General features: G+C 41.4%; 1 protein-coding gene across 9 annotated transcripts in view; it reads left to right on the forward strand.

Annotated features, from left to right (window-relative positions):
* Positions 1 to 13,965, forward strand: part of myo16 (myosin XVI) — a 131,655-nt gene that overhangs the window by 9,795 nt on the left and 107,895 nt on the right. For 3 of the 9 annotated variants that reach the window (XM_054786540.1, XM_054786543.1, XM_054786544.1), the window contains one exon: positions 2,596 to 2,703. The exons of 1 other annotated variant lie outside the window; for it this stretch is intronic. Coding sequence is in view for 2 of the 8 variants with exons in the window: in XM_054786536.1 (XP_054642511.1) it covers positions 6,798 to 6,954 (157 nt within the window). In the remaining 6 variants the exon portion in view is untranslated. Of the gene's footprint in view, positions 1 to 2,595; positions 2,704 to 2,809; positions 2,843 to 2,966; positions 3,091 to 6,779; positions 6,955 to 13,965 lie in introns of those variants that run through there. 5 more of the 9 variants (XR_008572398.1, XM_054786536.1, XM_054786538.1 and 2 more) reach the window with 3 other exon arrangements.

Here is a 13,965-nt window from a genome sequence, read left to right on the forward strand (position 1 = left end):
TCATTCAGACAGTGTGTGTTTGCGCACAAGTGTGTGTGCATGGCGGGGGCCATGCACAAGCAAGAGCTGTATCAAAAACGTTGTCTTTACCGGGATATTCCATTTTGATTGACACTGTCAGGTTATGTTTTCACTGTTGACTCCAGCTAAAAGTGCTTTTATTGTAGAACATTACATTTTTCACAAAATTGAGAACCATTTTTATAACAGAATATCTTCTCAAGGGACAAAACTATATATACTTAAAGTTGACATCCTTAGAGTAGTCAGTGTACAGCTCATATAGCGGTATAGATTTACTACTGAAATTACACGGCAGCCATTATTGTCTAAGTATTTGGCAACACAAGTGACTACTAAGACAGTGTCTGGTCTTCAGTCAAGCATGTTGGTGGTAGCGTCACGATCTGAGGCTGCATGACTGCTGCTGGCACTGGGGAGCAGCGGTTCACTGAGGGGAAACATGAATTCCAACATGTACGGTGACATTGTGAAGCAGAAACTGGGTTACATGGCAGTTTTCCCACACGATGATAAACACTCCTCCAAGATGAGGAGTGTCTTGCTGAGGAACCTGAAGGCGATGGTGTCAACAGGTGTGTCTCCAGACCTGTGAGGAATCACATGGTGGTATGCTAGTTACTTACTGTACGGTGCCTGAAATCATTATGCAAATTAGGATTTTCAATTTGCCATTCAACCAAAATGCTCTGGGGGAAAAAAGCCTCATAGCTCAGATTTGATTTGAATTTGGCGCTGCTGTGCCACAGGTTATTGTCTCCCTGGGGAAACTAGTTGTACCGCACATGTTCCATTTTATTGTGTGGCTTAATATGAAATGACTGAGAATATTTACTTACCTTGGAAATGAAATGTTTTTATGTAACCCCTGCAATTTGCTCATGTACCACTAGGGGTATGCGAATGTTTTGCCTTTCTAGTGGTGACCACAGAAGAGTACTAGTGATGGCACAGAGCCTAGATTCCAAAGGTGGGGTACGCCAATAAAAATGAAAAACAATTAACATCAAACGCTCAACTACGAGTGCGCCTCTTTGATGATTATTTTGCGCATTAACAGTGCTTAATCTTGAATATTTCATTTATATCGGTGTTCCAATCCCCGCACGGCGCTGCAGTGAAAACCTGTCACTGTGAGTGGGGCTTCGTTGGTTGTATGTATTTTTGTACTTTGGATAAAGTTTTATCATGATTGTTTAACTTTTCCTTCAATTTGGTATTAAATTAATATGCAGACTTCAACCATAGACATTGTGAATGGACAAAAAAAGTGAAGCTCAAATCCAATCCATTCAAATGGAAGGATGCCAACATTAAACTTGAATAAAAGTTATGTAGGATGATTACTTATCAATTTATCAGTGCTCATGTGAAACTTTATTTAAATTCAACATGTACACCACCACCAATACACAGTTTTGACCCGGAATGCCTATAAAATGAATTAACCAATTAATTACATTCAATATTTCAAGTTAATTAACATAAAAAGGTTTATGCTTATTACGTGCAGGAGTACGGGGTACATGGCTTCAGTCAAATGTCTGAAGGGGTACATGACTAAAAAGTTTGGGAACCACTGACCTAGAGTAAAAGTAAGTGTGATGAAAACCATAGAACTACTGCGACGCAGGAAACTGTGTAGGTACAATACAACAACAGTACAACAATACAAATGCCTATAAAATGCAACAAGTTGACAGTGCACACCTTCCCAGCCAGTCTCTTTTATGTGTCAGCTGAGTAATTTTACTTTATTTTAATTAAGAGTACTGTCTTAGACTTGTATGACAGATAAGCATGTTGAAATGACGCCTGGAAAGAAAAAAAATCACTATTCATGTTTTACTTAGTTATTTACTTATTAATTATTTAGCACTTCTCAAGCGCATACTGTACTGATAACGTAACCTTTTATTATGTAATGGTTTTTACTAATCCCCCGTGCTCATATAAAACACTTCTGTTGAAAGGCTGAAACCCTGCAGCTATGACAAGATCCTAAAGACTCCCATTATTTTTTTGCATGATCCACTATTCCCCTTCTGTGAAAATCCGTCAGTGGGGGCCGTGTATGATTGTGAAGGGTCTGCTTGCTTCCATCACCCACCAAGTAGATAGATTGCATTTTGTGAGGCTGACATCACAGGCTAGACAGCTGACTGGGCAGACAGGAGTGCTGAGGGGGTCAGTGGGATTATGAGGAAAGCCATAGGTTTGACTCCCCCTTAGACTGAATTAGTGCATACTGTCACACTATTCAATGGAAAGAGGCTGCAGGTTATGTGTGATCCCTGCTTGTTGGTTCGTTAGGATTCTACAAAAATACACAACAGGAATCATGACCCACTGTTGCTATTTGCTGTTGCAGTCCACTTGCATTCGGGGCCAGGTGTTCAGATTGCGGGTGTGGGCGCCTACTTTGTAAAGTGCACTCACGCCTCATATAGGACTGCAGTGGAACAGTATCATCTGTTATTTCATGCTACTTTAGTCAAACAGACCGTTAGCCTTGTTACTGAGAACAAATGGCTACCAAGTATTAATTCTAATTTTTGTTTTGTTTCTATACAGTTTTGGGGGTCTGGAAAGTGAAGATCACCAGACCAGGCAGTTGTCGGTTGAAAGCTAATGACAGCAGCAGTGAGACCTGAGCGCTGGAACAACAGGCTTTAATTGCAGGTTTGAATGATCTCACAACAGGCACAATAATCCCTAACCCGGACTACTCTTGCTGCCATAAAATGCTGAACCCTTGATGTCACTTCCTGTCTGTCCCCCCACTCAGCTCCCCGAGCACCGGAACACATTTACAGCAACGGTGTGTGTGTGTGTGTGTGTGTGTGTGTGGGCGAGGAGGACGGCTGCGTGCAGAGAGGAGAGTTGAGTTTGCTGATGTTGTTTTGACTTGGCCGACGGTCGTCTGTTTTGTTTTTGCAAAATAGAGATTGTTGATTGGCCACCTCGACGTCATCCTTACAATGTCTGGGTAGACGTTTCAATATGATCCTCATCCTCAATGATGGGCACGACAGTCGAATGTTGAGGCCAAAAGTGCGGCGGATATTGGTGAGTGTTTCTGCTCATTTTCACTCCCATGGTGATGGCTTTGCTTTCCTTGTGGTGCACTTCCACCAGAAGCGCCTTCTTTAGGCTTGGGAGACATAATGAAGTGCTTAAGTTAACACATGATGGTATCTTTCCTTCAACCTTGGAGACACGTTTTTTCCCCAGCAGGTCTCTATGTCATTGCTGCATCTTCAGTTGTGTGTATGAGTGACAGGAAGAAAAGCTCAGACTCTTTTGAGTAGAAGTCGTTTTTGGCACCACGTGCTGGTTTGCATGTATAAATCCCTAGACGCAGAACATAGGATGACCCAGGAAAAATACTGTCTTATATTTGGGTTAATACTGTATGGGCGGGCGGGGTGGGGGTGGGGGGGTCATTCCCTGAGCTTGCCAGGACTTGCCAAAGCTATATTTACTCTATGTGCATGGGATCCCTGTAATGGGAACTACATTTAATGTGGTTGCAATGAGTATATTCTCAGGGACAACTCATGACTGAAGGAAATCTGATCCAAATTGCAACCTTCTGCGAGCACAACTTACCCTTTCTCACTAGAATGGAGGAGGTGTTAGGGCTCATACAGTTGGGTGTTTTTTCAAGATGAGATGACAGTAAAGGAGATGACATGACCAGCGAGGCGGAACAAAACCAAAAGGATAGAACGAGCCGTTCAAGAGACAGCTGGTCCTCCCCTCGTGTAGGAGGGAAGCTGTGTGGAATGTAATCATTCCACTCGACCACGATCCCTATCGAACTTGTAAGGCACTGCCCTCCCCCCCCTTACACGCAAAGACTCGTCCACCTACGGGGATGCTCGAGTGCCGAATAGAGATCGCGCGTCGGTTGCACGTTCTCTTTTTAAAAGAGAAAAGCCCTCGGTGCGTCAGAGATGCTGTAAAGATGAAGAGATGATGTCTGGCTGTGATATCAAAAAAGTCAACTCCCATATTACCATTATTAAATTAGGTGAAATGGTGCATAATTACCCTTTGCTATGACAATGCTATGATACTCTGGTGTGTCTGCAATTATAGAATTAATGAACTGGGGCAAAAGTGTATCTGGATGTATACGGGAATGTGGGAAATGGATCAAAACAATGGATGCATCAAGACGAGTGTGTTAAGGGGACAAAGGTGCAGGTTGATTAAAAATGTGGTTTTAGTAACGGTTCTATTTCAGTGGGTCTCTGATTAGCACCGGGTCAAAAAAACATGCTAACATATTAACAGCTGTGGCTGTAGGCAACCTCCCCTCAAGGAGAGGGCACGTAGCTGCATTTGAAGTGAGTGTTCACCATCCCTCAGCTTTACCAACCTCTACATGCGCTTCAAAATGTCGGTAGCACTGCTCTGCCATTGGTGTAAAACCCTTGCGTTGTCACGCTTGCAGTACTGTACAGCGCTTCCCACAGGACTGCAGTCTGCGTTGGTGGGTTGGGGGGGAAGATGACCTCATCGTCTAATTTGCACAATCGTAGGAGAGACCAATGGCGTTGCTGGAGAGACAAAAAGTGAGTCAAAAGCATGAAAAACAAGACAAACGTATTTCCCAATAAAATGATCCCTTCTGCTATGTCTTCTTATTCTCTGGCAGACCAGGTGCGCATGAGGTGCGTTAAGAAGCGGAGTTACAATGCATGCTGTCCCCTACTGTATGGAGCTGTAACAACAAGCTACATACACACACGGTCGCATTATCATGCGTGTATGAGCGAGGCCGAACCGGTAGCACCAAATATATTTGTGTCGGGCCAAATGTATTTATGATGCGCCGTATGGAAACATTTACTTGCTGTAAATGACCATGTGGTCAACGAGAGCTAGTTTTCCTGTCGACTTTCTCAGGCACCCCAAATCATTATTAAAGTTCAACAATGAATTTGTTATTTATATAGTGAGTTTTTGCACCTCTGCGTTAGAGAAGTGGAATGAAATGGCAATCGAAGCAGTTACGTTCAACAGAAACATATTTTTAGTGATTGTAGCATATAAGCATGTAACATCATTTATGGTACCCAAAAAAATTACAAGATCAAGCATCTTTTCTAATTTATGGTGGATGATTGGATAATTGAGTTTGAGTGAGCGATCGTGTCAGAGCCTTTTCAAGAGGAACACTCAGGAATCTAAATTAAGAGGCATATCAGTGTGACAGACTGAGATCTCAACAGCCTCTGCCCTCTTTTAGTGCTATTTAAAATTTTTTTTAGCCCCTTAACATTTTTACACCTCAGTCTTTTTACCTCGGTGACATCATAGAGTGCATCCACCACCACAAAAAAAGATTTGACTATTAGTCAACAACAGACAAAATCTAACGAATCAGATTTGAAAATCCTCAGTCGAAGACAGCCTTAGACATAAGAGACGGCCGCCGTTTTAAGCATAGCAAGCTACCGAGCTAACTAGTTTATTCTAAACTTAAGAAAGGGTTTGAAAATGAGTGGGGAAGAAGCCAAAAATGTACCACTTCCACACGAAATGGGAGTATAACTTTTTGGGCTCTGCATCCATGGCTGACTCCATGTAGTGCAAGTTAAGGTAACGTAATGTAAGGTAATGTCTCATAAATGTAACGTGACCAGAATACCACATATGACTTGTCTTTCAATAGTTTTTTACTAATAATAGGCCACAGCCAACCAAGAAACAGCACTCATTTATTAATTCATACATTTTTTGAAAAAAAAAGTGATGAATTGAAGGATCAATGTTGGAACCGCGATGTAGCAAGGGACGATTGTACCTCTGAATTTGTCCAGGCTTTGCCGGCCGTACTTACACACATCTTTGATGTCAAGTAGGGAGCCACAAAATATGGTCCTGTTAGCTGCAAATGGCCCTTGGGCCGCATGTCTGAGACCCCTTGCCTATTCACTGAAGGACCAAACTTACCGCTCCCATGTCCATAGCTAACTGATCATTGGCAGAGGCCCAGGCTTATTTTAGGATGTGTAGTGAAGCCTGTGATGTTTTTTTTTTTTTGCCAGCAAGAACACTTAAGGGTGGAAAAGAAAAGCCAAGTCAAATTTTTTTTAAACCTACCAAGTTAACTTCAATTGAGGACAAAACCAGTTGATTGGAGGTGAAAGAGTAAACAGAGTCAAGCAAAACGCCAAAATCAGATGGGGCCCCCCCGTATGTTCTCTGAGGGGAGGCTCGCTGGGCCACGCCTGCTGTAATTATTGGAGGAGAATGCTTGGAAGACTTCTGGTGAAGGCAGCTTGTAATTGAATGTCGGCGTTTGCCGGGTTTACCTTCCCCTTTGCCAAGGTCAACATGGCATCCTACGTACCAACGACAGCGGCGGTCATTAACTATTCATGCTTGTTTTTTGTTTTTTTTTGGGCTTGTGTCGGTATATCGGGCAGACAAACCCATCTGTTGGGTTATGTGCAGATGCGACAGCTGGCTCATGTCGAAACGAGATACGTTCCCGGTGCCCGCACCGCTCGTCCACCAGTTGTCTTTGTAGGACACTTGTCTCGACAAAAGTGTGCTGAACTGTTGTGGTGGATCCTGGCGCCTCCTTTTTTTGTGTGTGTGCATGTGTTGCTGTACCCCTCCTACTTGTATGGGAGGGATGCCTGGTGGAGGGGGTCTAACTGTACCTCTTGGCTGGGGTCTGGGGGAGGGACAAAGAAGACGGAGAGAAATCCAAGCGGTAGTGTTGCCATGGTTACAGGGGGGAAATGCTTGAATGAATGACATCACGGCGGAGTGTGAAATTGATTTGGTGGCAGGGGGAGGCTGCTGTCGCTGGGTCTCCGTCGGTCTCCATTTCTCCCTCCTCGGTTCTCTGGCGTCTCGGGTGGACTGACCCTCGCTGGCAAGCCTTTTCGCTCAACAGGCTGGACAAAGGCAAGCGCATGTGTCCCTATTGTGATCGGTCTTTATGTTGGCACTCTTCTTCAACAACACGTGAGGCGTCTGTGTGTGTGGTGGTCATGTGATTCATCGGGAGCTGCCGTTTGGGGGAATAGAAGGAAAAGCAGATGTGCCGTGCAGTTGCCGCGGAATCTAAATATACTGTGTGGGGTTTGGAGAATGTGCGGCTTGGGAGTGAACAGCTGATTGCGCACGACTGAGTCCAGCAATGATTAATTTCACAACTTACCGAATGTCGTCCTTTCAGCTGCTTTCATTCACAGTGAAGTTGTTTTTTTGTTTGTTTTTTTAGCAAAGTTAGCTTCTTAACTTCTGGTTATCAAAACCACAAGGTCAACCACTCGCCCTTGTTCCAGCAAGCCTCCCTTCACAAGGGCTTCACTGGTAAAGCCTCTGCTGTTTGTCAGGCAGCGTGATTAATGACCCAGTTGACCCACATTGACCCGTGAGGGACAAAGTTGGAAGCCAGGCCGGCAGTCCATAGCTCTTTTTTTTTTTTCTCTCCTCTTTTTTGGCCGGCATCCTGAATGAGGGAAGGGATTACATTGGGGATGAAAGGATCAACATTTAGATACGGGATGCATAAATCCATCCCAGGGACTACAGACGGATAAGCTTGTATGTGAAGAAGGAATGCTGCTTGTTCAAACCCTCAGGTCACTCCACTGTCAGAACATCTAATATTTTGGCCTGCTTCAGCATGCAAAAGGCAATTGTGCTGTCAGATTGTGTTGGATTTGCATTATGGCTGGAACTGTGCAACTGAACGTTTGCCTCTTTCTCATACCGAGTTCCCACACAGTAAGCGGGGACAACTAAAGTAATCCTTCGTTTATTGCGGTTAATTGGTTCCAGACCCGACTGTGATAAATTAATTCCCACAAAGTAGGATTCATCCTTTATAAATGTAATATTTTCATTGTTAGAGCATAGAAAGCCTGTTTATGACCTTCTAAATACTGTTTTTAACATTATTAGAGCCCTCTACACATGAAATACCACACCTATACTGACCTGTATTACCCAATATATTAGATATGTAGAATAACAGAAAACAAGCCATATAAGACATAAATAAGACACATGCTCATCTGTGTTGTTAGGGGAGTGGGTGGCGGAGTTGTAGCTTTTAGCTTTACTGTAGCTAATAATATGATTATTATTATTATTACTATGTTATTACTATTGCACCTGCAATAAAAGCCTGTTGTTCGTGCGATCAAGTCTTGTGATTGTGTGTCTCACGGAACATGACACTAACATCAGTGACACCCAGTGACTTTTGAATTAATACATTTTTGAAAAAGCGTGACATTCCAAGCGTGAAGTGGCAAGGGACTTGTGATATAGTCGCAGGTCTACACCGTAAGTCTTAAAGCCGATAAGGTCAGCAGTGTCACCGATGGAAGTGAGTTCCGAAGGGAGGGGACGGCAACAAAGAAGGCTCTGTCCCCCCAGATTCAGTGTTTGATCCTAGGGATGGTCAGGAGGTTTGTGAGCACAGCATGGTGACATAGTGATCTGGATGATGATAAGGTTTAGATATAACTGTCTGCATGCGCGTGTGTGTGCGTGTGTGTGTGTGTGTGTGTGTGTGTTTGCTTGCTCACAAATTCACTTTGTGGTTTGTCAGCATGCATCAGCAGCAGGATTCGAGCGTTTTATCGTTGTTGCCGGGCCAGAACAAAGTCAAAAAGGCAAAATGTGCAGCTGCTCTCATGCACAACTGCACTGTTCCTTTGTCAGGGTTATTGACTGGCTCCTGATGACCATTGTGTCATTGTGACCAGTAGGTATGACCGAAAAAAGAAAGCCTTTCTGTGCGACACTAATGCTTTTTTAATGCAATTTACAATCAGTTTTTCCCCTCGTAAATAATGGAAAAAGAAATAATCATCGCGTGACTTGCATCAAGGGCCATGACACGTGTGCATGTCGTCGTTGCGGACACTGCAAGAGAGAGAAATAACGTTGCGGGAGAAACAAAAAGTGAGTAAAAAAAACATGAAAAGCAAAACGCGTGTAGAACTACAAATTAACTTTCGTCTATCGCTTGTTTTTATCGTTATTTTCACGCCACAAACAAGACCGGGCTGCCTGTGAGTGCTTTTAGATGGAGGAGGGGCCCACAGCAGCACCTGCTGCTCGTTGAGAAGAGCGATACGTTAAATGTCCCCGGAAGTGTCCAGTAAGACATGAAAAAGTGGCTCGATTTGGTGCTTTGTCACTTTTTGATGGAAAAAGAGCATGTAGAACATAAGACAGAAGATTTGCATATTTACAATTAGAGAGTATAAATACATAAGCAAATAGAAGTGAATTTACACTACATAAAAGGGAGGAAAGACAGTGTTCTTCTGTTTTAATTTTTGAAAGACTAGTGTTGACTAGTATTGTACAGCCAGGACAGAGACATTTCTAACCGACAGCAAGGTTGAGGTCGGCGTCATTTCTGGTTTTATGGTTATCATCACAAAAAGGGTATGGGCTCTTTTGGTGGCGTAGAAAAAGCAGAACAAGTTTACAGTCGTCCCTTCCCACATCGCGGTTTGAACTTCGCGGCTTCACTCTATCACGGGACTTTCAAAAGTACAGTATATGAATTAATAAATCATTCTGTGTCGTGGTTGAACATGATTAGTCATATTAGTCAAAACATATGCATATTTAAGCAAACTGTGTCACGTCTTGGCATCGTTGTGTTGTGGCTCGACCCCAGGATGCAGAGAGAAGGACCCAAAGTGCAGGTGTTCATTTGATTAATAATAACTGCTGAGCAGTGGCGGGATTCCAACAGCGAGCTGTCATAGCAGTCAATTCTCCGACAAGGAATGACGCCACGGGCTGACCTAAATAAAGGGAAACTTAAATTAGCGGCAGGTGCGTGTAATCAGGAAAGTAAAAGCAGCACACAGGACCGGGAGACACAGGAAACCCTACAAAATAAAGGCATGGAACAGGAACAGAGGCATAATAATGGAAAATAAACAAACTGACATGCAAACTAAACACAGAGGATGACAAACTGTACACATGTTTGGCCTAAATTAAGCACTTTCAAGCATAAAAATGGCTAAATGAACTAAAATACAAATAGAAGCCATTAAGAAGACTCATTCAAATTGTGAATGTAGTATTGTACACTGGTCACTAGTCGCAGTCACAGCCTTTTATTGCAGGATTAAATGATCTCACAACGGGCACAATAATGATAACATAATAATAACACGGGCTGCTGGTGAAAACCATAACCCACGACAAGCTAAAACTCAACTCTGTATTTACTGCAACACACACGAGCACGTATTTCCTTTGTGTGTTAAATGGCTTATTTTCTGTTGACTAAAGTGGTGTTATTCATGTCTAGAGGGCTCTAATAATGTTAAAAATCATATTTAGAAGGTCGTAAACAGTTTTCTATGCCATAACTACAAAAGTATTCCATTGATAAAGAATTCTACTTGGTGGAAATTGACTTATCACGGTCAGGTCTGGACCCCATTAAACGTGATAAACAAACTCCCGAGGGTCCACTGTATATTTGCCGTTATGATTATTTGCATGCAAAATTCAGAGCACCTGCCCCGTAATAGCGAGAGGATGGATGCCAAATATGCAAAGAATGCGCGTATTAGCCTTGCAATGGTTCAGTCTGAATTGTGGCGTACGTATAAAGGGGGTTGGCTCTACGGTCTCTTATTAATGACATATTTTAATCACATTTCCTATTGTTTTATTGGCGTTTGAAGGTTCCTGTTTGCAGTGTCCGCACTCTGTATGTGTTCTACCTCTAATCAATGCAAATAGTATTCCAAATTTGGAGAAGAGCAATAAATATTTATTTGTGTAAATATGATGAATAATTAATCCAAAGAGATCTCTTTTTATGTTTAATACATTAAGCTGCAAAACCTTCCTTCCAGCTTTTGGCTTTTGCCGTAATTGGGACTCTTCAGCAGCACAAAGTCCTGGAATATTTGTATCAATTAGAAGATAAAGACCGGAGCCATTATGTGCAACGTAAAACATGGCGCCGGTAACACAGTCGCAATGCTGACAAGGACGTGTCCGTTTGATGTTATTCACAGCATCACTTGATGCTAGACTGTAATGTCATGTATTTCCTTCAGTCAATCTCGTCTGTGAGCAGAGCGCCTCGTTCTGCTGCGTGACCTAATTTTAACACCAGCGAGGTAAAAAATGATTAGGAAGTGACTCTCACACCGTTGCCCCGCTGCTCACCGCTCCGCTAGAGACGTGTCGACTTGCCTCGCAGCACAATGTTTCACGTGGAGACCTTGTGTCACCTTGTGTCACCTTGTGTAGCTTCAGCCCATCACCGCTACTTGTGTTACAGTGGGCGCTAATAGCAGCGTGTACAGGCCTTAATGTAACAGTATGTTGTGGTTTTTTGAAGAGTCCACAAAGGTTTAATTGGCCAGACTTAAAAAAAAATAATAATAATAAAATAAAATAAAATAAAATTACACCATAGGAAAAGTCAGAATTTTAGGAGAAAAAAGTGGTAATGTCATGAGAAAAAGTCATATTTTACACGAAAAAGGTCAGAATGTTAGAAGAAAAAGGTATTTTCTTCGTTAGGAAAAATGCCATAATAAGAGACTAAAGACTAAAGTTCTGAATTTTAATGAGGAAATGTTGAATTTCCTGAAGGTATGTATATATTTATGGCAATTCTTTTATTAATAAATAAATGATAAAATATGTATTGAATTATTTTTTTGCAAAATTAAATGTTTTTTCACACTATATTACATTTTTACACAATTTTTTCACTGTGAATTTATGACCTTTTTTTGCGTAATATTACAACAATGCAGTCACAAAATAGTCTCATAGTATTACAGCTTTACCCTCATAGAATATGTATATGTATATGTATTATATTATAAATTGCTATATATTTTTTTCTTTGATATTATACAATTCATTATTGTATAATATTTTTCTGATTGACTTTTCACAAAACTAGCAAAATTGTGTGGTTTTTTTTTGTCATATTATAAAATTATTCTGATAAAATCCCAACTTTTTCTTGCATAATAATTTTTCTTTTAATAATACCAATTTATTCTTGTAGAATTTTGATTCTTGTTCTTGTAATATTATGAGCTTTTTCTAAAAAATTTACATTAAATTAATTACATCAATTTAGATGATTTTTTTTCAATAAAAATGATTTATTCTAGTGGAATTTTTACCCGGCAACATTACAAGCTTTCTTGTGTAATATTAAGACGTTAAAGTTAGAAAAATCCCAAAAAAGAAAACCTTTTGTTTAGCTGTCTTCATATTGGTGGACCATCTAGGACGTCTATCACACTGTTGGCTCCAGCATGGGTGCTGGCACGCACTGCAGATTTGCATGTAGGACAGTGGCATGCGTGTAAATTACACTTGACCACAGTAGGGGGAGCCTGGGAGCATGAACCAATTATTCCACATGCTTGCCTTAATGCCGTGTGACATTTGGAAGTGGAAGCATGACATTTGTCATGTCACATCCACCACGGCTGTGAGCTTGTGATGTTATTGCTAAAGTCTTCACGGGGAGGGTATTGTGGCACGACTACAGCTACAGTGTCCTCATGTATTATAAATGGGGTGCATTAACAGTGTGTTGCGGTTGTCTGTGCATCACTTTTTACTGGTTCCTGCCAGAAGACGCAACACATTTCTCTGACCTGATTTCCAATGACAGGAATTAGTCCAGCACACACACACACACACACACACACACACACACACACACATCCATTTTTGCACTCTGTGCCTCTCACTCGCTCTTCCCTTTCAGGCTGGCTCTGCTATCTTCACGAAATAAACCTCACCTGCATCTCATATGCTTTTATCTCATCTCCCCGCGCTCGTGTTTTCTGCAGAAAATACATCCGAATGTGTATCACGAGCGAGCTCTTGTCACACTGTGACTGCGAGGGATGGCCTCTGTCGATTTATTTCATTATGTGATGGGGGCGGGGCTTTCTCTGAATGTTCTGAACTCCTGTTTCCTTGCCAGGGTTGCATAGCGAGCGGAGTAATGAGGACTTGTGCCATAGAATGGCTGTAGCTCAAATTCAACATTTTTTTTTGCGTAATGTTACATTCACAGAATTCATTGTTTTTGGGTCCAAATATTTAAAATTATTTTTTTCCCCCTCATAATACAATGCTATTGGAATTGTAAAATTATATACAGTAGTATTATTATTAGTTATTTTTTATTATATAATGTCAAAAATCATTTTCTTGGAAGAGAAGCGTCACTTTTTCATTTTATTTTCACAAAATTACTTTCCAATCACAATTTTTTGTTCATAATAAAAATTTATTGTAGTAAAAAAATCCAACTTTTTTTTCTTGACGTCTCACTTTTTTTTTTTGCATAATCATTTTTTTGTGTAATGTTTTTCTGTATTTTTAGTCCAATGTTTAGTTTTTGTCCCTTATAAAAATAATAAAAATTTCCACGTTTTTTTTCATCATCGTTTTTATCATACAATTATGACTGTTATCCCAAATGTAACTGTAGAGGAGCGATCACATTCCACTTGGCAAAGATTTTTGGAACATTTGGTCGGGAGGAAGTTATAATATCACGAGGAAAAAAATTGAGACGAAGGTTGATGTGTTAGTAAAATAAAAATGTGAAAACAACCCCCAAAAACTGGAAAAACAAGCACAAAAAAAGTGTAATGTAAGTTCATTTGAACTTCTTCGCATATCTTAAGGGGGGGTTACATCCCGACGTACGCGCTCCTACGTGCCGCTTTGCATGAGTTGGTTTTCCAGAACGTAAACTACCAAAGTGGCCCCCGCATCCTTTGATCGTTCAGTCATGTGGCCCTCTGTGGGAAACCGTTTGGACACCCCTGTTTTACACCTAGCCTTTTTTCCTCGAGTTATGTGGATACTGTGATGGTGTCATATCCCACCCCTGCTATTTGTGTCTCAACAGCCTCG

The sequence above is a fragment of the Dunckerocampus dactyliophorus genome, chromosome 9, assembly GCF_027744805.1.
Source record: "Dunckerocampus dactyliophorus isolate RoL2022-P2 chromosome 9, RoL_Ddac_1.1, whole genome shotgun sequence".
NCBI classification, from domain to species: domain Eukaryota; kingdom Metazoa; phylum Chordata; class Actinopteri; order Syngnathiformes; family Syngnathidae; genus Dunckerocampus; species Dunckerocampus dactyliophorus.